General features: G+C 41.7%; 1 protein-coding gene across 11 annotated transcripts in view; it reads left to right on the top strand.

The window, feature by feature from the left end:
- The window catches only part of ELOVL5 (ELOVL fatty acid elongase 5), a 140,759-nt gene that overhangs the window by 57,062 nt on the left and 58,891 nt on the right, over positions 1–24,806 (top strand). For 5 of the 11 annotated variants that reach the window (XR_002944140.3, XR_010157480.1, XR_002944139.3 and 2 more), the window contains exons 4-8: positions 14,198–14,275; positions 15,193–15,364; positions 17,113–17,237; positions 19,753–19,887; positions 21,218–21,401. Coding sequence is in view for 8 of the 11 variants with exons in the window: in XM_024356979.3 (XP_024212747.1) it covers positions 14,198–14,275; positions 15,193–15,364; positions 17,113–17,237; positions 19,753–19,887; positions 21,218–21,361 (654 nt within the window). In the remaining 3 variants the exon portion in view is untranslated. 11 annotated transcript variants of the gene reach the window in all.

Raw genomic sequence — 24,806 nt, 5'->3', positions numbered from 1 at the left:
GGCCCCAGCACTATGCACATTTCTGTGTTCAAGGGACAAAACCACAGCAAGCTGTCAGGTTTCTGAGTGAACTGCTTACTTTTCCATAATTGATAGATAATACAGCCATGTCTTTAAGAGAACTCTTACAGAGTTTATTATTATACATGGCAATATTAATAGAGAAAAATATTTCATGTGATTTTTAGAGAACTTAAGCATTTGCCTTAAATGTTTCTTAAGCCCTAGAAATATAGCTATAATTTCATTATTTATCCTCTCTTAAACAGATGATTGCCTGGTAAAGAGGAGAAGAAAAACACTGTATAAAGTACAGCTGTGTGCATCTGAGTGGATGTGGGGGGTTCTGAACACATTGTAATAGAAGGTACAGATTTTCCTCTGATAGCTTGGTGAGAAGAGAAGACTTTGAGCAGTGACTAAGCACTGAATACAGAAATTTAAGAAATATACAGAATAGGGAAACTACATTTTTAACTCACAGTTTAGAGTACATAGAGAGGTAATAGACAAAGAGGCAATGTTTCCTTAAATTAAATCAAGTTTACAAAAAGCTATCCAGGTCAGATATACCCAAGTTGAAAATAAGCCCTAGCGCTCCAAGTTGATGGTATTCACATTTGGTTTTTGTCCGAGTTTTCTCCTGTACATATGTAAAACCCATCAATAATTCCATTGTCATGTGTCCTTTTTCAAACTTCAAATATCATTTTAGCTACACGTTTTTCTGTTTGTTTGTTTTGAGACAGAGTTTCACTCTTGTCGCCCAGGCTGGAGTGCACTGGCGCCATCTCGGCTCACTGCAACCTCCGCTTCCCAGGTTCAAGCGATTCTCTTGCCTCAGCCTCCCTAGTAGCTGGAACTACAGGCATGTGCCACCACTCCTGTCTAATTTTTTGTATTTTTAGTAGAGACAGGGTTTCACCATGTTGGCCAGGCTGGTCTTGAACTCCTGACCTCAGGTGATCCACCCGCCTCGGCCTCCCAAAGTGCAGGGATTACAGGCGTGAGCCACCGCACCCGGCCATTTTTCTTTTTATACTTAGCATTTCTACTCCATTGAATGCTAAGACACAGAAGAGCAGTCATGGAGTTTTACAATGGAACGAACTGAGGAGATCATGAAGCCCCATGGGGCCTCTCATTTTAGAGAAATGTCCCAGGAGTTAGAGCCATTCTTCTGTGATCACACACCTGTAATGGTCATTATTTTAGTTTTTATTTACCTTCCTGCTTATCTGCATATTTGGGGCTGTAAAGAATTTTTTAAATAAGTAGTCTTTGGTATTTTTGTTTATTTAATTCTTTGGCATAAATTCACAGCTGCTTTAGCAAGTTCTAGATTAATAAAAATAAAATTAACTGTCACTTAAAGGAGACAGGAAGAAGCGGGGTTTTTTTGTTTGTTTGAGACAGAGTCTCACTCTGTTGCCCAGGCTGGAGTGCAGTGGTGCTCACTGCTTCTCGCCTCCTGGGCTCAAGTGATCTCCCGCCTCAACCTCCCAAGTGGCTGGGACTACAGGAGCATGCCACCACGTCTAGCTAATTTTTGTATTTTCATAAAGACAAGGTTTCATCATGTTGTCCAGGCTAGTCTTGAACTCTTAGGCTCAAGCAATCCACCCACCTCTGCCTCCCAAAGTGCTGGGATTACAGACATGAGCCACTACATCTGGCCAATAGGAAGAAGTCTTGAAAGAAGGGAGACGATCAGAAGGAAATGAAAGGAAGTCACTGAAACTTTAAATTTACTAGAAGGAAAATAACTAAATCCCAGTTTTAAAACTGTGAAACCGAGTTTAAAATGTAGAAGGAATATAGACTTGCTCATAGTTTGTGTACTTGGTAGAAACAAAATTAAAAGGAGAGAAGAGGTATTACTTCTATATCTCATTAACTTTAGTGTTTATTCCCAGGAAAAAGGTCATAGATCCCTGATTTGGAGCATATTTGAATTAGTGGTATGTTTTAATTTGAAAGTATTGGACTTTATAGCAATCCTTTTTGCTTTTGCTTATTAGGGGTTGTCTAATATCACAGTCCATGGTGAAGGCTCGGAAATGAAATTCCAGGTTATAGAAGAGAAACAGCTTAGTTTGCATTAGTTACTTAGCTTTGTAAAACGATGCCCTTACAGCAAACTTAAAAATCTTGTGCGCCTTTTAGCCACCCGAGATTCAGGGCATTTGTCCTCTGAAGAGAAGCCTGATTTTTTGCACTATCCATGTGTCTTTTCTCTTGTCTCCAGTCCCAAAATTGAGAACCTCTACATACATGGTGCCAAACGGTGGCTTTCCCTCACTCTGCCTTATCTACCTGGTTGGATCAGGTTTCCCCTGACCCACGCAGTGAGCTATCAAAGCCACTTTTAACTCCTTTGTTAGAGTGTTACAGGTGGTTTCCCTCTTAGGCAGCTGCTCTGTCCTCATGTGAAGCCATTTAATGTGTCTACTCTTCTCCTGCTGTGCCTCTGACCTCTTAGACCCTAAGCAGAGAGGATCTAATTGTGTTTGTTACAGTCCAAAAGGGAGCAACCCCGTCGATCTGCCTGTGCCTCCCGAACTGATCCTTCGACTCAGCAGCAGCTGCCAGAAAACAGGGTCAGTGTTGTGCAGTGCACATGGCTTTGAATTCCCCAGGAACACTGTGTTGAAAGGATGGCTGGCTCCTTTCCTCAGAAGGAGGCAGGCACTCTGGCCTTTCTTAGCCGATCTGTTATGCGCAGCTCTACTCAAACCCCAGCAACACCAGGCTCTTTCATTCTTCTGGGCTCTACCCCTTAAAACTCCCACTTCTGCCTGGCAGTCTCCCTCTCACTTTTGAGGACTGTGTGGAAGGATCCAATTCCTCTGTGAAGCCATGAGCGTACTAAGGAAGAGGACTCAACTCTAGAGAGTGAATTTTTTTTTCTCCCAGCCTCTTTGGCTATCCCATTGTTCCCACGGACTATGATGCATTCCTTTCAAAGTACTCTTATGATGTGCCCCTTAGCATCCCATCCTTGCCCCACTGACACTCACTGGCCTAGGCTAGAATGAAACGATGTTTTCCCCACCTTCTTCATCCCACTGTTACTATACCTGATTACTCCACCAAATGGATCCTGAGTATTAGAATACAAAAATAAGCAAATGTCGGAACCACATTTTCAAGTTATTTAGTAGTCAAAGATAAATCATGGGTTACAGACAAGATTATTTTTTGAGTATCTGTGATGGTTCCTCCCTTGCAGTTAGAACTATATGTTGTGAATAGTGTGAGAGAATGCGCTTTAAAATATTCAGAACATTTAAAATGTAATTTTGAAAAAAAAAATTTGTAATTTTGAAAAAGCTGGATGGATGCATCTGGCTTGGCATAAATCCAAACTTATCTTTCTTCCCCTTTTCAATTTTTATTTTAAATTGTAATTTTGGAACTATTTGAAAATATTTAAAATAAAATTATATAGATGATATCTGTGTACCTAACAAATGCTTGATTTTTCTTTGTTTAAATAAGAAAACATTACAAAAATGCATCTAAAGTACAGTCCCTTTCCAGACTTCTTCGGAAGTTTGTACAGTTTTTCTCTGGATGTATTTTTACTACATATATATGTATACATGACAATACATAGTACGTTCTAAGATAGTTTTTAAAAACCATACGTGAATGGTATACTAATTAAACTCTTTTTCAAATAGATTTTTTTCAGTCAGTATATTTTTGACCAATTCATCTTGAGACGTATAGATGTAATTCATTAATTATAATTATGTTAATTATAGTTAATTAGAAATTCATTTTAGCTGCTTTGTATTATTTCAGTGTTGGAATTTATTACACCATTTTATAAGTGTTTCTTTGGATGGATATGTGTGTTGTTAGATTGTTTTTTGTTGTTGTTTTTTGAGACAGAGTCCGGCTCTGTTACCTGGGCTGGAGTTCAGTGGCACAATCATACCTCACCCACTGCAGCCTAGAACGCCTGGCCTTAAGCGATCCTCCCACCTCAGCCTCCTGAGTAGCTGGGACTACAGGCATGTGCCACCATGCCTGGCTAATTTTTTTATTTTTGGTAGAAACATTGTCTCACGGTGTTGCCTGGACTGATCTCAAACTCCTGGACTCAAAGTGATCCTCCCACATCAGCCTCCCAAAGTGCTAGGATTACAGGTGTGAGCCACTGTGCCCAGCTATGTGGGTTTATGCAAGTTGTTCAATTAACAGTGTGCCAAGAATCTTCTTAGACATATCTCCTTATGCAAATATGGTAAGTTTTTTGGCCAGATAAATGCATAGGGGTTTAATGACTGAATCCGACAGTCTCTTGTCTTTAATGGGGAAATTTAATTCATTTTCATTTAGCATGTTAATAGTTATTTTATACCTCAGATATTGCAGCATTAGTTGCAGATCACTGCAATAAAATGAGTATTGCAATAAAGTAAGTCATACCGTTTTTGGTTTCCCAGTGCATATAAAAGTTATGTTTACATTATAGTCTATTTAAAGTGTGCAATCACATTAAATCTTAAAAAAAACAGTAGACATACCTAAATTTAAAAATGCTGGCCAGGCACAGTGGTGTACACCTGTAATCCTAGCACTTTGAGAGGCCGAGGTGGGAGAATTGCTTGAGGCCAGGAGTTTGAGACCAGCCTGGGCAACATAGCAAGATCCTCTCTCTACAAAAAACTTTATAACTAGCCTGGCATGGCTCGAGCTTGTTGTCCTAGCTACTTGGGAGGCCGAGTTGGGAGGATGGCTTGTGCCCAGGAGCTCAAGGTTCCAGTGAGCTATGACCACACCACTGCACTCCAGCCTGGGTGACAGAGTAAAACCCTATTTATAAGAAAAAAAAGATAAATTAAAAATAAAAATGCTCCCAGGCGCAGTGGTATGTGCTACACTTTAGTGTAGCCATGTTCGTCAGTGATCTTAGTTAAATCTTCCAGATAACTAGCTGCAGCTTCTATAGCAGCACTTGCTGCTACACCTTGCCCTTTTGTGTTATGGAGATGACTTCTTCCCTTAAACCTTATGAGCTATCCTCTGCTATTTTCAAGCTTTTCTTCTGCAGCTTCATCACCTCTCCCAGGCTTCACAGAATTGAAGTGAGTTAGTGGCTTGCTCTGGATTAGATTTTGGCTTAAGGGAATGTTATGGCTGGTTTGATCTTCTACCTAGACCACTCAAACTTTCAGCAATAAGGCTACTAATGCTTTCTCATCATTTTTATGTTCATACGAGTAGCACTTTTAATTTCCTTCAGTAACTTTTCCTTTGCATTCACAACGTGGCTAACCTGGTACGAGAGGCCCAGCTTTCGTCCTGTCTCAGCTTTCCACCTGCCTTCCTCACTAAGCTTAATCATTTCTAGCTTTTGATGTAAAGTGAGAGACATGCTACTCTTCCTTTCACTTCAGCACTTAGAGGCCATTGTAGGATTATTAACCCAATTTCAATATTGTTGTATCTCAGGAAATAAGGAGGTCAGAGAAGAAAGAGATGGTTAGGGGGAACAGCAAGTCTGTGGAGCAGCTAAAATACAGACAATATTTGTTGAGTTTGCTGTCTTATATAGGTGTGGTTCATGGCACCTCAAAATAATTACAATGGTAACATCAAAGTTCAGTAACCACACACAGATCGCCACAACAGATATAATAATAGTGAAAAAATTTGAAATATTTTGAGAAATATTTTATAATTGTGAGAATTACAAAAATGTGACACAGTAACACATAGTGAACATGTGCTGTTGTAAAAATGGTACCAATAGAGTTGCTTAATGCAGAGTTGCCACAGACCTCAGTTAAGAAAACCTGTAATATATACAAAGTGGAATAAAGCAAAGATGAGGTATGCCTGTACTTTCTGTCACCTTTTTTGTGTATATATGTTTTCTTTGGCATTCTTTTCTCCTTTACTGCTTTGTAGAATTTATGTAACCATTATTTTTTATTGTACTTATTCAAAAGTTATTCATTCTGTTGAGTGATTACCCATAGGTGTTTACCATGCATTTTTAACTTACGACAGTTTCAGTTGAGTCAGTATTTCTGTTCTCCTAAACAATACCAGGGACCTTAGAGGATTCTAGCTCTGACCCCTCATCTTTCATGTTACTGTTGTCAGGAGTTATTTCTTCCTTTTTTTTTTTTTAAAAAAAAAGATGGTCTTGCTCTGTTGCCCAGGCTGAAGTGCAGTGATATGGTCATAGCTCATTGTAACCTCAAACTCCTGGGCACAAGTGATCTTCCTGCCTCAGCCTCCCAGGCAGCTGGGACTGCAGGAGCATGCCACTGTGCCCAGCTAATATTTTTATTTTTTTGTAGAGATAGAGTCTCACTTTGTTGCCCAAGCTGGTCTCAAATTCCTGGGCTCTGGCAGTCCTCCCACCCTGGCCTCCCAAAGCACTAGGATTATAGGCGTGAGCCACCACATCTGGCCTCACTTTTTTTTTTTTTAAGGTCCTAAATAATCACCATTATCGCCATCAGTGTTTACTGATTTTCTTTGCTCTGTGAAATTTCTTCTTTCCTTTTTGATTCAATTTTTTTCCTAAGTAGTTCTTTCTATGAAGGGCAATATCTTAGTCTGAGTGTCATGTTATTTGCCTTTACACTTGAATAATATTTTATCAAGGCATAGAATTCTAGATTAACAGTTATTTTTCCTCAGCACTTTGAAGATTTATTCCAGAGAAGTCTGCTGTGGTCCCACTTTTGCTCATTTGTAGGGTAATCTTTTTTCTTTCTAGGCACTTTGAAAATTTTGCATTCTTCCATTCACTCCTACTTCCTTCATTTGTTTTTAATCTGTTTCATCCATCTATTGTGTTTTTAGTTTAAATGGCTATGTATCTTTTACTTCTGAAAGTTCACTGCTTGCTCTTTTTTTATTCCATAACATGGAAGTATTGTCCCCCCCAGTGATATAGATTAGATGACAGTGATCTCCAAATTTAACCATTTGCTGTGTTGCCTTTTTAAGTATTCTATTAAAAGTTTGCTTACAGATATATCTGTGAGGTAATGCCTCTGGGATAATTATTGTCTGTGTTAAGTTTCTTTACCTCCTAAAACAGAAATAAAGGTTTGCCTAGTGTTCTGTGTAAGCATCCCAAACTAGTATTGTTGGGGGTCATCTCAGGTAAACAGGCCTTTTCCACATAAAGATTTTGGAAGGAGTTGAATTTAAGCTGACTTCTCTTTTTCTAAAGAATAATTTATTGTGGGGACCTCACATTATAGGTAAGAATTGATTGTGTTGGAGTTTTTGCTGTGTTTTATACCACATTTCTACCTGTGTTTATAGTGAGAGAGTTGGTTCTGCTTTTGTTCAGTTTGCCACGTTGCTAGAACCAGAAGTCAGTTTTTTTTCCTTTGAATTTCTTTTGAAAATTTGTGATGCTTTTTTATTGGAAAGATGAAAGAAGTTGAGCATTTGGTGACTGAATGCTTTGTTTGTGCTTTCTAACCTCTGTAATTGTGGGCTGTGAAAGCATCTCCCCAGGCTCTGGGTTTGAAGGCCATCTGATGGAACCACAGAGCAGTTGCTTTGGAAACATAATATTCTAAACTGTCTCGTTGTTTTTCTTTCCCTTCAGGCTTTCCTAAAATAGATACGTTATTGTGGGAAAATAGGATTTGGAAAAACACTTAAGCAACCTGGAAATTGATTATTGAATTTTATTTGAAAAATTACTTTGTGTACCAAAATATTTTGAAAAGGCTATTTGCTGTTCTTTTTCCCATTTAGCAGAGGTATAGAGCAGTTGAAACATCTGGTGAAATTAGTACTTACAAGAAATGCCTGATCATTGCCTAAAATACTTTTCACTCTTAGTTTCCTTAGAACTAAAATTCCTTGCTGAGAAAGAAACTTCTCTCAGGGCCTGAAAGGAAACAGTTAGTTGTCCCTAGTGTATCTGACACTGCCCTGAGAGAATGCCTCACGGTAGGGAGAATGGAGAGAAGGATACAGCTCAAACATCCTTCATTCCTCACCCACACCCAGGGGAGGGGAAGGGAATACTTTCTACAGAGAGGAAGCCTTCTGGCTTGTCCAGAGCCAGGCCTCACTCCTCTAAACTTGCCCCTGCAACACCTGGAGAACTTGGCTCTGCAGCTGGTGTAGCTAGGAGCACATCACTCTACAGATCCTCAACTAAAGTGGACTTAACTCTGCAAAGCAGGCGTCAGTGGGTAGGCTGGAGACCTTCCTTTAAATGACACAAATTATACTTTGGCTGGGACATCCAGCACCACCTTAGCCCTAGTTGGAAGGAAAAGTACTTAACATTTGCCTAAGATCATAGCAAAGACAGATAGTGCCTACCTTATGTCAGGTATTGGGCTAACTAATCTAATGCTTATTGCACTCTTACCATCTGCTTTCTACAGAGGGAAAGTTCTGGGAGGCCTGAACAGGGAGAACTGCTAGCATAAGAGGGCAGGGCTTGAGGATTCAGGGAAAATGCCAGACATACCTGTTTCAGTTTGGATTGAGGACAGGCTGTTTCTTTGTGCTTTGTTTTAAAGACTTCTCAAGTGTACAGAACCTGTCTTTTTTAACTTAGCCAAGAGTGTTACATTCAGCTATAACCCAAGGGTGTTCCTGTTCACAAGGAGAAGGAAAAAAAAAAAAAACACCTGTGGAGGTCATGGGTGTGAAATTATCTTAATGGGCATCCTTATGCTCTGGACATGAAAGATGTGAAATTTAAAAACCACATGCTTTGACCTGGCACTCCCTAATAGCACTGCTAAAATTGGCCAGCTAAACCCTAGAGGAAATAGGTACTTTCAGTTTTGAGTAGTTCGTGGTTAATTTTAAACCAAACATCTGCAGAAGAAAAAGATGCAGCTAAAGATCTGCTTTTCCACAGAATTCTTCATGGACAGAGTATCCCTACCATGTTCTTACTAAGAATTCAAAAACAGATGAAGAAGGGCAAAGATGCTTGGAACTGCTGTTTGAGGTGCATTTGAACTGAGAGTCAGGATTCCTTTGTGCTAATCCCAGTGGTACCAAGACCTGGGCTATCCTTATCACTTCTCATTCCCTGTTTTCTCATTAAAAATATGAGCTTATACCAGATCTAAAAAATACACACTTGAGGACTCACACAGAAACAAAGCTATGAAAATGGTCAACCCTACGTATTCTTGGAGATTTTGCTTAGAAAAGCACCTTAGGTCCTGTGATGTAGTTGAACTTGAGTATGGATAGTCTTATTTTTCATTACTTTTTACCCCATTTCTGCATAGGAGGTAGTAAACATGCAGCTTCATCAAGCTCTTATCACCAGAAGCAGCCAGTCTTCTTTGGAAAGGGGTTATCTTGTTGCTCTGACATCTTGGGATGCTGATGTTAATGGCTGATAAGGGCCACCCAAGATGATGTTTTCCTACTTTTTCTTTAAGTGTTTCCAGTGACCTTGTTTCCTGAGATGTTTCAGTAGCATTCCAGAAAGTGCCATGGAAATGGTTATTATGCTAAAGGTTACAAGTTGTTTGTGGTTAAATGTGTTATTAGATGGGAAAAGAACTCACCGTTAAAAATGATTCACTCCTGGCTGGGTGCGGGGGCTCACACCTGGAATCCCAGCACTTTGGGTGGCCAAGGCAAGCAGATCACTGGAGCTCAGGAGTTTAAGACCAGCCTGTGCAACATGGTGAAACCCCATCTTTACAACAAAAATATAAAAATTAGCCGGGCATGACAGCGTGCACCTATAGTCTCACCTACTTGGGAGGCTGAGGTAGGAGGATGGCTTGAGCCCAGGAAGTGGAGGTTGCAGTGAGCTGAGATTGTGCCACTGCACACCAGCCTGAGCAACACAGCCAGGCCCTGTCTCAAAGGAAAAAGATTCACTCCATGAATTATGTCATCCAGAACCAGGTGTGAAACTCACCTACATTTTTTTCTTTCATTGAAAAGATGCGTGAAACCATCAGGGTTATTGACTTTATCTCATATGGAGAAAAGAGCTTGTAGCTAGGTTTTAATTATAGCTCTGCACATCCTCTTGGCCTAATTAAAGTTTTCTTTACTCCAAGGAAGGAGGAAGTGTATAAAGCTTTGCAGTGGTACTGTTTGTATCTCAGTTCCTCAGAAAAAAGCCTGCAAATAATGCCCCTGGGTGGTTCTTGGAGTTGGCAGTGGTATGGAAAATTTCATTAGGTAGTGGTTAGCTGTTTGTGATGGCCTGCCTTTTCATTATAGTATAGTCCTGTCCTCTTTTGATCTGATTCTCAGAAGCCCAAGGTAGACAGACACCTGCCCTTATTTTCAGTACTTCACCTTCTCCAGCCTACTGGGTCCTCTCACCCTGTGGTGTCTACTTAACACGCAACTTGAAGAATTTCTGGGAAATTGACCAAAACAGCTCTTTGGAAAGAAGCTAGGCCTCAGTCCCAAAGGGAAAGGTGGCTGATGTGACTTTGACTTGAGGATTGTCTCCTGTGATGTGCTCCTAGTGGGGCTACAGGGGTCAGTCCTTTGCTTTGAGCACCTCTGTAGTCCACTACCCATGGACACATTGCTGTCCTCTGAGGGGGATGGAGGGAGCAGAGCCCTCTACTGCTAGCCCATTTTATGGAGGTTTGATGAGGGTCTTAGGTGAATAAGCTTCAACTCAGGTCCTTGGTCTTGGTTTGTTAAATTATTCTATCCTTTCTGAAGCCAGGGAGATTTGAGAATTTCCATGACCCCATTATGAAATTGATGATGAAGAGTTTTCATCTTGTGAACAGAGTTCAGATGAATATGATCACAAAGTCAAGCCTCGTTTAAAATACTATGAAGCTCTCTTTATTGCTGCACATGAAACATTAGGCCTAGATTTAGGGGAAAGAATTGGCAGTCTTGAACTCTTTGTCATTTGTTTAGCAAATATTTGTTTGACATCTCTGGTACGCTAATCCCCGTGCTGGAATATGTTGATGCAGATGCAGGAGCCACAGTCACCACCCTTTGAAATCTTACAGAAGAGCACACAACAGGCCCATTAACAAAGGGAGCATGTGAGCAAACAGCTACAGGTCACTGCAAGGTGAGGGTAGAGGAAGGAGAATAGACCTCAGGCTCTAGTGCTCAAGGGAGTAATCATGAAGAAAATAGAATTTTAACTGAACTTTGAAGGATAGATAGGATTTTGAGAGCTGGAGATGGGGTACATGGGTGCAGAGGGCATTCTAGTTGAAATGAATAAAACAGTGGTCACTGCCAACACTTATGTTTAATCCTATGAACCACATTGGGTGAGACAGGCATTATGTACTTCATGGTGGGAGCCTTATGTTTATCCCATTTGAGGACTGAGAAAACTGAAGTTTAAAATGTTGGAATACCTTAGCTAAGGTCACCTAGCAAAACGTGAAAAAGCTAGGGTTTAATGGGCTAATGCCCAAACCCATGCTCTTTCCCCTTGGCTACTGTGTAGCGGTTAAGGAAGGGCATGTTTGGAGAATGGGAAGAGGTCCAATTTGTGTGCACGTAGGGGAGAAGTGAAAGATAAGCTTGGGACCACGTTGTGGAAGACTAAATACCTGGACACTGCACCTAGGATTCAGGGTTTCATTCTGAAGGCAACGATGACTCACTGGAGGGTTTTAAATATGGAAATATGGAATTCAGTGGTTTGAGGGGCACAGCGGCCCCAGTAGAAGTGTGGTAGGTGTGAGTAGCAGTGGAGGGAGTGTTGCATTGAAGCATGACAGAGCTCCTACAGGGAACCTCAACAGGTGGAAGAGGAATGGTGGGCCTAGGTCAAGTGGAGTGGCACCGAGTGAGCAGCTTCTTGTGTGTATACCTGGTTTATGCTTCAGGAGTGAAAAAAGTTCACCACCCAATACTAAGGTTTGAGTTCTTTAACTAAACTCCAAAGACAACAGGTGTTTTATACATGGATTCCCCTGCCCCATTTATGGGTGGGGAGAGGGCAAATGGAATTTTAGGTTAACTAGTTTAAAGAGTCAAGGCAATCCCACCTGGATCCCTTCTTAAAAAGGAAGCCTGTGTCCAAGAGTCCCTTCTGCTGAGTTAACAAGACCCCTTCAACCCGTTCTCATCTTTGGGATTGAGGCGCCTGCAGAATTACAAGAGAGGATTTGTCCTCCTCTTCTCCAGAGAGCTACCTTGATTTTCCCCACCCCTGCCAACGTAGACATTCATGAATGCAGTCATCCACACCTCCACAAGTGCACACACACCAGCCATCCTATTTTAAAACAGACAAAAGCAAAACCAACCCAGGATGTCTCAGGACACCATAAACCAAAATAGTCGCTGGAAAAAACAGTGATGGTAGGTTCCAGATTTAAGATTCATAAAATGGTAACGTTTCCAAAAATATCTCTGATGAAGACAGTCATATGTTAGTACGTTTTTAATTTTGCCAAGAGAGGCTGCTGTTTTAAAAAAGATGATCTTTTACATTGCACGAATTTATCTTCATGAAAACCTTACTGCGTTGTCCTTATTTTTCTTATTCGCGGTTGTCCCACAAACGTTTCATCAAGAAGCACCAGTTTCCTTTCTGTACCCTCAAGCCACAGGAGGTAGTTCCTTGGTTCCCTCCTGGGGTAGAAAGAAGGGCAGCAAAAAGAGCACTGTGCTAAGCTGGCCCTTCCCTCTCCACCCCAGGTCTCAAGAGTGCATGCCAGCTTCCTCCCCCGACCTCCAATGCACTTTGGATTCAGACTTTGTGTCTTGCTTCTTAGGACTTCTGATCAGCCTGCATGGATCCTGCTTGACTGGCCATGACTTTAGAGAGTAGTAGAAGACGGAAAAGTTAATACACCTTCTAATGAATTACCATGTGGGTACTGGTCTTTCAAAGATAGTATAGAATAGTTTGTTGTGTGGTCTGTTTTTAAAGTCTGTTAACATGAAGCTACAGAAATTTGGAACAGACCCTTTAGAGATAATTTAGTCCAACCTCATCGTTTTACAGTAAAAACAACAAAAGCCCACAGGAATTAGCTGGCTTGCCCCAGGTGCTGGGCCTGGCACTCAAGCCTTCCTCCTAATTCCATGGCTCTTCATCATGAACTGATGCTTCTCCCATGCTAAATCCTTGTGCTCTTCTTTGGCCATGAAAAGCCTGTTAACTCTCAGTGCTTTTTTATGTGTAGAAGGTGACAAAGCAGAAGGAAAATGGCAAGAAGAAAGATAGCCAAAGAAAAATCAGATAGAAGGCAGGATACCCAGCGTGAGTGCAGTGGCTGCACCCATTTTTGCCATTTATTTCTGATGTCAGACCAGGTGGAAATATCACAAGGTGTCTTCAGATCCTTGTAATCACCTCTTGTTCCCTGGGGGGAATCTGTGTTGCTCGCCAGGCTAAACTCTTGTGTTCAGGGACAGGGAACACAAGAATTGGGGTGCAGACTCTATATCACAGCCCTGCAGTTATCACGGGCCCATTGAGGGGAGGGGCCCGTGATAACTGCTGGGCTGTGATGTAGAGCCTGTACCCCAGTTCTGGGGTCCTCTCTGTGACAGCATAGTGCCTACTGTGCTGCAAGTGATTCTGAGGCATGGGCACAATTTCTTCAGTTTGTGAAGCCTAATTCATGGATCCAGAGGATTGTACATACAACAACAGGAAATAATGAAGATAAAGTTAGACTAAATTATCCCTGAGCCTACAGCAGTGGTTCTCAAAGTATGGTTTCCACATCAGCAGCATCAGTATCACCTGGACCTTGTTAGACATACAAATTCTAGGCCCCCAGACCTACTGGAACAGAAACACCCCCAGGGACCCATGTTTTACTAACTCACCCCTCAGGTAATTCTGGTGCTGCACACTCAAGTTTGAGGAGCACTGGCTTAGGGAAAGCAGCCAGAGGCTTCTGTGGGGCAGAGCAGGGAGCCTGTGATTGGCTTGGTCTGGGCACTAGTGCTAGGACCAAGGGGGTGACGGGCTGAGCGTTCTGCAGAGAAGCAGCGTGGTAAAGGAAGGTCTCTGAGGGCAGCAGCCTGGGAGTGACTTTTAAGCCCACCCCTTAGGAAATTGAGGCTCAAGTCATTAAAGCTTTCCTTTTGTTTACACTTCCCTACAATTGTTTTTTCTCAGAGCAAACTTGGCTCAGCACAGCCCAAGGTAAATTATCACAGATTCTGCAACTAATAAAGTTCAATGAGGACTTTACATGGCTCAGATGCTGTTGGTGACTGGTTCTTTCTTCTTTTCTAGTTAGTAACAGGAGTATGGGAAGGCAAATACAACTTCTTCTGTCAGGGCACACGCACCGCAGGAGAATCAGATATGAAGGTACTGTCTCTTTTTCAGAAACCTTATTATTATAAGTGTTGAGTTTTTTTAAATAAATTGTATAAAATACAAAATGGCCCATAACCTCACTGCCCAGGCAATCCCTGTTGATATTTTTAAAAGAATAAAAAAGGCAATATATACACATCGAATTAAAATTTGAACGTGAAAAGTATAAAATAAAACCTAAAGCATCCCCCTCTGTAAAAATAACTCCGGTTAACAATTGGCAGGAAAAATCACATGCAGTCAGTATGTTATATTTACACAATCAGGATCATAAGAGCAGTGTCTTAAATTTTTAAAATCATTCATCCAAGTACTTTTTTCCGAGTAGTGGTGTTAAAAATAAAATCTGACTTCCACTCATGAGGTTTCTTTTAAATCACAGGCCAACAGTCGCAGCTCAGCATGGGCAGTCATCTCCTTAGAGCACTTGTTTGACATGTTTAATTGGGCAGAGACCTGACACTGCAGGTTCTGATTCCTTTTCTTCTGTGTCACTTATCAGGTCGGCTGCTCCATGCTAGTCCCTGAAATCAATAGCGTTTTTCAGATGGTTTTCCTTTGCTAATGGCTGTGCAGGCTGCTTCCAAAGGGAATAGGCAGACTTCAAGGTTTTGAACCTTGAGCCTCATGTTTTTGTTAGTCTCAAAGAGTGTCAGGGACCCTTTCAAAAATATTCCCTGTAGTCATTTCAAGCCCCTCCAGCTGTCCCAACCCAATCATGTTCTTTGGTTAAAGGTACTTGGAGAGTGACCATAGCTCCCAGCCACTGATGGACATTAAGAGCTCTTGGGGCACTCGGGCTTCTCCGAGTTGACATCAGATTTTTGGGTATTAGTGAAACATGTCAGAGGTGATATTCCAGAGAAGCCGTGAGGATAAGCCTTAAATCTTTGACCCTTTCCTCTTAGATTATCCGTGTCCTCTGGTGGTACTACTTCTCCAAACTCATAGAATTTATGGACACTTTCTTCTTCATCCTGCGCAAGAACAACCACCAGATCACGGTCCTGCACGTCTACCACCATGCCTCGATGCTGAACATCTGGTGGTTTGTGATGAACTGGGTCCCCTGCGGCCACTGTAAGTATTAGAGACGGGGACATGGGGAACAGATGTGAGCAGGGAGGAGAGTTGAAACTAAGGCTTTCAGAAAAGATGCTGTTTCTGTAAATGTCTAGGTCAGGCTTTCAGCTTTGTGTTCAAGTTGCTTTTAATGATAGTTTATGTACCTATGCACACAAAACCTTTTTTTAGTTAAGTGAACTTTCTGTGCTGATTGGGTGAGATGAGGGAGATACCACTGGGGACATATTAAGGAATAGGTACAATATTCTCTGACTTAGAGGGCAACTTTCCAGGTTCTTTCTGGTCCTTCTGTATGGTGTGGAAGGTTTGAGACGGGCAGGTGAGGAAAATAGGATCACACTGTTGCATGAGTACCAGGGAGCAAGGCTCATTTTGAAATACAGCTTTAGCTGTCATGCATTAGGAAGTCTCCACGTGTTCTAACAACCCTCATATTCCCTGAAGCATGGTGATCAAGGTGTCTTCTATAACAAGCACCAAAACTTGATATAAATTTTCTAAGGTTGTACTTGGTTTTTGGAAAGCTTGTAGTCCAAAGTTTCTTATAATTTTCAGAGATTGCCACCTTCAGATTCAGCCTGGGAGTTTTAGCAAATGTCTCAGTCAAAAGTCCCGTCATCCAAACACTGAAGAATTTAACTGAGAACCTATGGGTCTATTTATGGATATTTTTTTCTCTGGGATAGCACTGCCCTTGATTACCTGAGCCTGCTAAGATTCACAGTGTCATGGAATTCCAGAGCTAGGAAAAAAAAAAAAAAAGCTTTCCAAATACAGATCCTTTGGGTTTGGGAGGAAACTAAGACCACAGAAAGGTGGGTAGAGTTGGGGCTTTCTGCTCCTTCTTCCTCCCACTGTCAGAGCTCATGATGGTGGATTAACTGACCTAACTTTCTAATAGAAACAGCCCCTCCCTACATTTGAAGAGTGCTTTAAATTTTCAGAGAACTTTCAGGAGGACAGATTTAATCAGCTCCACTTGGGCCATGAGAAACTGAACCAGGGAATGGATGTGATGTGTCCAAAGTCAAAAGCCAGTTCCTATCATAGCCAGGAGTAGAAACTTCCCTAACACCAGGCTGTGCACCTGCAACTGCACAGGGAAAAGCCAGATGGCTTGGTTTGGTTGCTGACTGTTGGGGAGGAGGACAGAGTCTGGAAAAAGAACTAGTGGTCCTACTGAACACTGAAAATGATGTGATAAGATGGCTCTTTTATCTCTAAGGAGCTAGACTCTTGACTCTATTATTAATAAAAATGTATGACCTCAGCACTGCAGTCCTGGGAAATAATTAGAAGGTGGCTTCAGAGACCTCTCCACACCCCAGCAAATGTATAGAAACAACCATTTTTGAGCATATTGCCCATCAGCTGTCTTCCACAGCCTTCAGAGAGCATATTTGAGGCAGTTGTGCATGTAGAAAAACAGCTGTCTCTGAGAGTTGGTGGGCATCTGCAGCAAAGCCTGTAGGTGCCGGGATGGCGTTGTGGCTTCAGTGTCAGATGCCCCTCTAGCAGCTACAGCTGACCCCTGGGCTCGGAGCCTCCTGGTGGCTGCCTGCCCAAGTGGCAATTGAATTCTCATTACACATCCATGCATTGCTTGCTGTTGCAGTGTTTGTCAGCCCTGTTGGAAGTCATCTCTCTTTCTGATTCAAAAAGAATCTTGTATTTTTTTTTTACCACCTGTTCTGTTTAAAACACTAATACATTCTCCTTCCCAAATCCCTCTGTTCCTGCAGCTTATTTTGGTGCCACACTTAATAGCTTCATCCACGTCCTCATGTACTCTTACTATGGTTTGTCGTCGGTCCCTTCCATGCGTCCATACCTCTGGTGGAAGAAGTACATCACTCAGGGGCAGCTGGTGAGTGACTTGGCCTCTTTCCCCAGGACTTACTTCCTGGTGGATACAGACCTCTTCCTGGCTTTAGTGTTATGTAATAGCATCTAAGATGCCCCTTCTCCACCCTTTTTCATTTGATGTAATTAAATTCCTTGAAGTGGGTAGATTAGGGAATTTTCTTGTTTTGAACTGATAGTGAACTGTGACCATGGGCATACAGCTAGTTGAATTGTAGAAAGAGGTCTAGAATCTAATTTGCCAACTTCAAGTTCAGCTCTTCTGAGTTTTTGCACATAAGCACATATGCATGTATGTGTGTGTGTGTGTGTGTGTGTGTGTGTGTGTATGTATGTGTGTTTTCTAATTATAGTCCAAAATCCAAAATGAAAATTGTATGTTTCCAGGGGTTTTAGAAGGAGCTGGAGAGTAGTATGGAGTCCAGGGTATGTGTAGCCCATTACTAGGCAGCAAGGATATTTGTCTGGCAGGTATGGATGACCCCTCAGCCCCCATGCAGTGGAGCACCTGTTGGTGAGGATGGCAGCTGTTTGCTTCAGTTAACAGCTCCTCCCCTGGTTTACTGCCAGGGCCAGGCCACTTCACCTGATACTTCTCACCATCCTTGATTAAGCCTTCTGCATTCATCAGTATATTATAGGTAACCTCTTTCTCTCCTCTCATGAATTCGTCTATGAACTAATTAATACTACTACTGCTCATATTAAACACTGACATTTCCTAAGTGTTTAGCACATGTTGGGTACTCATACTAAGTACATGATTCTACATAGATTGTTCCAGTAGCCTGATTTCATATTATTGTCCCCAAGCCAGGCACAGTGGCTCACGCCTGTAATCACAGCATTTTGGGAGGTTGAGGCAAGAGGATCACTTGAGGCCAGGAGTTTAAGACCAGCCTGGGGAACATAGTGAGGCCCTGTCTCTACCAAAAAGAAAAACACATATTATTGTCCCTATTTTATAGATGACACTGAGTCAATAGGCCAAAGCTAGCTGACTGAGGGGTGTGGACATTAAACCCTTTGCCCTGTCCTTGCATTATTAACACATTTTTCTAAACACACCAAGCTGATTCAGATCCCTTCAAGTCAATTATGATTTTTCAATATTTAAAAATAACAATCTGAAAAAAAAGTCTAAGAAAATCTTAGAGACTGAAGTGTTTGATGTTTCATTTTCACCTCTCTGCCAGCTGCTATATGGTCCTTGTTAATTTTTTCTCACCCACCTGTGAAAAAGGAAAATTGTTGATTAACCTCCTTGTTATACTTGAGGAGAAATGATGCAGAAATTGATTTATACCACAGTTTTGGGTCTGGCGGAAGCAGAATTTAAAAGAACAGACTGGCAAAGTTGGTCTCCCATTAGGCTCTGTACTTTGAGGTGGAAGATTAAACCTACCCAGGTTGTCAGGATTTATTTTAAGCACCACTCCTAGTTATTCCTCAGTCTGCAGTACTAACCTTAAAAAAGAGAAGGCAAACAGCCAGGCACAGTGGGTCATGGCTTGGAGTCCTGGTCACTCGGGAGGCTGAGGTAGAAGGATCTCTTGAACCTGAGAGTTTGAGGCCACCCTGGGCAACATAGACCCTGTCTCAAAAATTAAAAACAAAAAACTCTACATAGAAACATTGGAGCTGCTAGAAATACAGTGTGCAGAGCCTAGCCCTTTTTTTGGGGGGAGGGGCAGGGGTTGAGCTGGAGTCTCGCTCTGTCACCAGGCTGGAGTGCAGTGGCGCGATCTCGGTTCGCTGCAACCTCTGCCTCCTGGGTTCAAGCAATTCTCCTATCTCAGCCTCCCAAGTAGCTGGGACTACCGGCATGTGCCACCACACCCGGCTAATTTTTGTATTTTTAGTAGAGACAGGGTTTCACCATTTTGGCCAGGTTGGTGTTGATCTCTTGACCTTGTGATCCGCCAGCCTCGGCCTCCCAAAGTGCTGGAATTACAGGCGTGAGCCACCGCGCCCGGCCTGAGCCTAGCCCTTTTTAAAACATCTTTCCACCATTTCTCTAACCAGTTCACATGCGTTTCAAGGTTTATTCATCAAAATTAATCAATGCACTTAGTGTTGTTTGCCAGTAAAGGTTTAAATCTGCTCATCAGCCTTCACCAAACCAGAAGCGTCCATGGATAAGGAGTTGGAAGGATGTCCAGCCAGGTGGCACATCCTGCAGTGATGTTATCAGTGCCCTTTCAACATACACGCTTGCTCTTCCTTCTCAAAAAATAAAAACAAAAAGTCTTGGATGTCTCTATAGTGTATCCTTGAAATTTGGAGAAGGTAGTTTAAATAGCTTGGAGGGCAGAGGAAGAATATATATAAGACAAACACACCTAGAGTTTAGGATAAGTATAGTGTGTGTGTTGTGTTCATGAAGTGACTGCTGTACCTGCAGCAAGGTAGTAAGTGTTAATTCAGAAATTTAGGTGATGCTGGTTAAAAAGTCTGCCTGGTGTGGGGCCTCGTCCATGCACTGTCCCTGTTCAGCTGCATCCCCTCTGTTCCCCTAGCTTCAGTTTGTGCTGACAATCATCCAGACCAGCTGCGGGGTCATCTGGCCGTGCACATTCCCTCTTGGTTGGTTGTATTTCCAGATTGGATACATGATTTCCCTGATTGCTCTCTTCACAAACTTCTACATTCAGGTAAATCTCACCCTTCTCTGGGACTTGGAATCTGGGGCCTTTACCAACAAAGGCCCTCATCTGTTTACTTAATGGGCATGTGGAGCCCTTGCTGGGTGACAGGCTCTGGCCTCTAATGGAGTCACTATGACAAGAGCAGCCCCTGCCTCTGGGGGGCTCACAGCTCACTGGAAGACACTCTAGAACCCTGTTCTAGAGCCTGGGTGAGGAAGTCTTGGGATTCCCCTGGGAAATGGAAAACTGCAGCAGGACCCTATGTTGCTTCCCTCTGACCTGCAGCAGAGACATGAGAGGTGATTTCAATCAGAAATCTCTCAGTTCACTACCCTGAACGTCATGGCCAAATGAAATTTCAGAAGAGATTTTTATCACAGTCCTCAGATATGGAGATCCGCTTTTTTGTCCCAGCTTTCTTATACATTCAGTCCTCAGGTGTGAGGATTCGGTTCCTTCCTAAGCATATGATGTGGTGACGTAGGTCTTTGCTCACAGAAAGGTCCATTTAGGGCAGATAATTTCCAGTGGAGCCTGACCACGTTGCAGCCACTGCTGATTCTCCTGCCATGCGTCACCCCCCAGATGACATGTGTCCTGCCTTTGTTGCCAGTGCCTGGTAGCCATAAGGCCTGCTGATCTGGGCAAAACACGGAGGTCAGGAGCAAGGGCAGAGGCTGCAAGTCCCGAGGCTCAGACATTTGTCCTTTCCTCTTCTGTGCCCACAGGCACCTGTGTGTGGCATGTTGAGTTTGAGTGGAAGTCATATACTTCTGGGCTTCATAGTTTATGGCTGCACTGTGGGACATACACCGGGTACAAGGAAGGTGAAAGGATAGGACCTGATGAAGCTGAAATCACATTTATTCTCACTACTTATAGCAGCATAGCACTTTGTTCATGAAGGCTGAGATAGTCGCCGAGGCAGTGAGGAACTTTTGAAGACGAACAAGGGATGTGGGTGTCAAGAGAGCTGCTGCCAGGTGGGAAAGACCAATTTGGCCACATAACCCCTGTCATCTGCCATCCAGATACTAAAAAGCAAAGCAAAGTGTAAATTGAATTTTCTGTGTGACATTTTAAATAGTATTTCTGTTGCAGCCTGTGATTCAGTTAACTTACCTCAGGCTAAGCCTCAGAAAAAAAAAGGAAGAATGATTGAAACCAGTGACAGAAGATTTAGTCATGAGGACTTGACCTCAGGAGTTTCTCCTTGATAAGATTTGATCTTAAAAGGAAACTAGGCCTAGTGTTAGGGATGCAATTCTCAGTAAAGTTCCCTATAAAGAAAACTGTCTGTGGTCATTTGGTTCTCATCTGCCCTTACACATTTTAGACCTACAACAAGAAAGGGGCCTCCCGAAGGAAAGACCACCTGAAAGACCACCAGAATGGGTCCATGGCTGCTGTGAATGGACACACCAACAGCTTTTCACCCCTGGAAAACAATGTGAAGCCAAGGAAGCTACGGAAGGATTGAAGTCAAAGAATTGAAACCCTCCAAACCACGTCATCTGATTGTAAGCACAATATGAGTTGTGCCCCGATGCTCGTTAACAGCTGCTGTAACTAGTCTGGCCTACAATAGTGTGATTCATGTAGGACTTCTTTCATCAATTCAAAACCCCTAGAAAACATATACAGATTATATAAGTAGGGATAAGATTTCTAACATTTCTGGGCTCTCTGACCCCTGCGCTAGACTGTGGAAAGGGAGTATTATTGTAGTATACAACACTGCTGTTGCCTTATTAGTTATAACATGATAGGTGCTGAATTGTGATTCACAATTTAAAAACACTGTAATCCAAACTTTTTTTTTAACTGTAGATCATGCATGTGATTGTAAATGTAAATTTGTACAATGTTGTTATGGTAGAGAAACACACATGCCTTAAAATTTAAAAAGCAGGGCCCAAAGCTTATTAGTTTAAATTAGGGTATGTTTCAAGTTTGTATTAATTTGTAATAGCTCTGTTTAGAAAAAATCAAAGACCATGATTTATGAAACTAATGTGACATAATTTCCAGTGACTTGTTGATGTGAAATCAGACACGGCACCTTCAGTTTTGTACTATTGGCTTTGAATCAAGCAGGCTCAAATCTAGTGGAACAGTCAGTTTAACTTTTTAACAGATCTTATTTTTTTATTTTGAGTGCCACTATTAATGTAAAAGGGGGGGGGGCTCTACAGCAGTCTTGATGAAACTTAAATATATATTCTTTGTCCTTGAGATTTTAGGAAGGGTATAGGGTGAGTAGGCCATTTTTAATTTCTGAAGTGCTGAGTGTTTTTATACAGCAAACAAAAAGTCAATTTTGCTTTCCACCAGTGCGAGAGAGGATGTGTACTTTTCAAGAGAGATGATTGCCTATTTACCATTTGACAGAGTCCCATAGATGAGCAATGGGGAACTGGTTGCCAGGGTCTAAATTTGGATTGATTTATGCACTGTTATCTGTTTTGACACAGATTTCCTTGTAAAATGTGCCTAGTTTACCAAAATTAACAAAGGGGGGGAAAGGACCTTAAAACTTTTTAAGGTAAAATCAAATATAGCTACAGCATAAAAGAATCAAGAAATTTGATAGAGGTAACTTGTTTAATGTAAATCTAATAGTACTTGTAATTTCTTTCTGCTTAGAATCTAAAGATGTGTTTAGAACCTCTTGTTTAAAAATAATAGACTGCTTATCATAAAATCACATCTCACACATTTGAGGCAGTGGTCAAACAGGTAAAGCCTATGATGTGTGTCATTTTAAAGTGTTGGAATTTAGCCTCTGAATACCTTCTCCATTGGGGGAAAGATATTCTTGGAACCACTCATGACATATCTTAGAAGGTCATTGACAATGTATAAACTAATTGTTGGTTTGATATTTATGTAAATATCAGTTTACCATGCTTTAATTTTGCACATTCATACTATAGGGAGCCTATTGGTTCTCTATTAGTCTTGTGGGTTTTCTGTTTGAAAAGGAGTCATGGCATCTGTTTACATTTACCTTATCAAACCTAGAATGTGTATATTTATAAATGTATGTCTTCATTGCTAGGTACTAATTTGCAGATGTCTTTACATATTTCAATACAGAAACTATAACATTCAATAGTGTGCTGTCAAAGTGTGCTTAGCTCACCTGGATATACCCACATTGTTAAATGTCTAAACAGTAATCATTAAAACATTTTTGATTACCTGTGCCTGCATTTTACATTTTTTGTGCTGGCAATTCCGAAGAACTGGAGAAAAATCCACTTAATTCACTGTCTAGGAACTTACACAAATAGATGTAAATAATTCAGTTAGGAAGGCCATATTATTGCTTAGTTCTCAATGAGGAAGGACCCTGCATAATAAGGCATAGTGGTGGTTCCACCCTAATGCTGTCCTCTCTGCCTCCTCCAGGTAATCCCACTAAAGATTCCAGCTCTAAATATGCTCCTTTGTCCTTCCTCCCATTGGCCCCAATCTCTCCCCTTCCCCTGAGAATGTTAGAATTACTTTCCTAGGTCTAGACCATAGGTCTTCTGCAAAATTTTTTTCTGGAAAGAACCAGTTGGAAAATATTTCAGGCTTTGCAGGACATACAGTCCCTGTTGCAGCCACTTGACTGTGCCATCGTGGAGCACAAAAACAGCCATAGACAATATGTAAATGAATGGGCATGGCTGTGTTCTAATAAAACTTTATTTACAAGCTTGGAAAACATAGCAAGACCTCATCTCTACAAAAAATTTTTAAAAATTAACTGGGCATGGTGGTACATACCAGCAGTCCCAGCTACTCAGGAGGATGAGGCCAAAGATCGCTTGAACCATGAGTTCGAGGTTACGGTGAGCTAGGGTCATGTGACTGCACTCCAGCCTGGGCAACAGAGTGAGACCCCATCTCTTTAAAAAAAAAAAATTTACAAAACAGAAGGCCTGTGCCTATAGTTCGCTGACCTCTACTCTAGAGTAATGAGGTCCCCTCCCCTTGGACCTAAAGCTCAATCATTTTATTTGCCAAAGATCATTTTATGTCCCAGATTGTGGCCCTTCCCAGCGTACCCTACTTATTTTGAATTTACAGGTACATTCATGTCTACAACAGGAGAGATGACATGGCTGGTCCATCTTCCTTCCATCTACTTCATACCATATGGTCCCCAGTATAGGCTCTTAGGTACTAAACTAGAAAGCACCTAAGAGCCAAGACTGAGCCTATACCGTTTTAAATGAGTGCTCATGAAAGTCATGTTAGTTGCTGAAATTACCTGCGGATTGTCAGAACTCCAGAGAAATGTCACCTAAAACTGCATTTAGTACTTGGGATATTATCCAGAACGTGTAAGAGGATTGTTGGGGAGTTGATGGGAATAAATTATATCCCTGTCTTTCCCCTCTAAGTTCAGAACAAATTGAAAAAATACTGGAAATTAGACCAGTAGGAATCAAAATAGCATGTGTCTTACTAAGAAGGCTGGATTGGTGAAACTAAGACCACAGTGTGGCTCTCTAATTAACCCTTGCTAATAACTCTATTAACCTAACTTACCAGGGCTCAGTAGCACACCAGTGGTTGCTCTGAGGGTTGGTCTGGTGATAAAGTGGTTATTAAAATATATTAAATATCAGTACTGGAATTTACCTACCTTAAATTGTAAACTCCCCTTGTGGCAGATTCTACACTGATGACCTTACCATGCCAAGAAAGTGTGCTTAGCTGCACCTCCCAAGCAGCAATCAAAGTCTTCCCTCCTCCCGTCAGAGAAGTGAGTGGATAAGAGGCAAGAGAGAGGGCAGATGTGTTCTGCTGTCCTTTTTCTTGTATGGAAAAGGGAGGATTCCCATTTCTCCCTCTATTTTTGGCAGCCTTGCTAATCACGTGAAGGGCATTGTAGACTAATATGAGAAGTACAACTTGGAGACCACATT

This window comes from Pan troglodytes, chromosome 5, assembly GCF_028858775.2.
Source record: "Pan troglodytes isolate AG18354 chromosome 5, NHGRI_mPanTro3-v2.0_pri, whole genome shotgun sequence".
Lineage (NCBI taxonomy): Eukaryota > Metazoa > Chordata > Mammalia > Primates > Hominidae > Pan > Pan troglodytes.
Note: the sequence above shows the minus strand (reverse complement) of the source record. Positions and strands in the feature narration are given on the sequence as shown.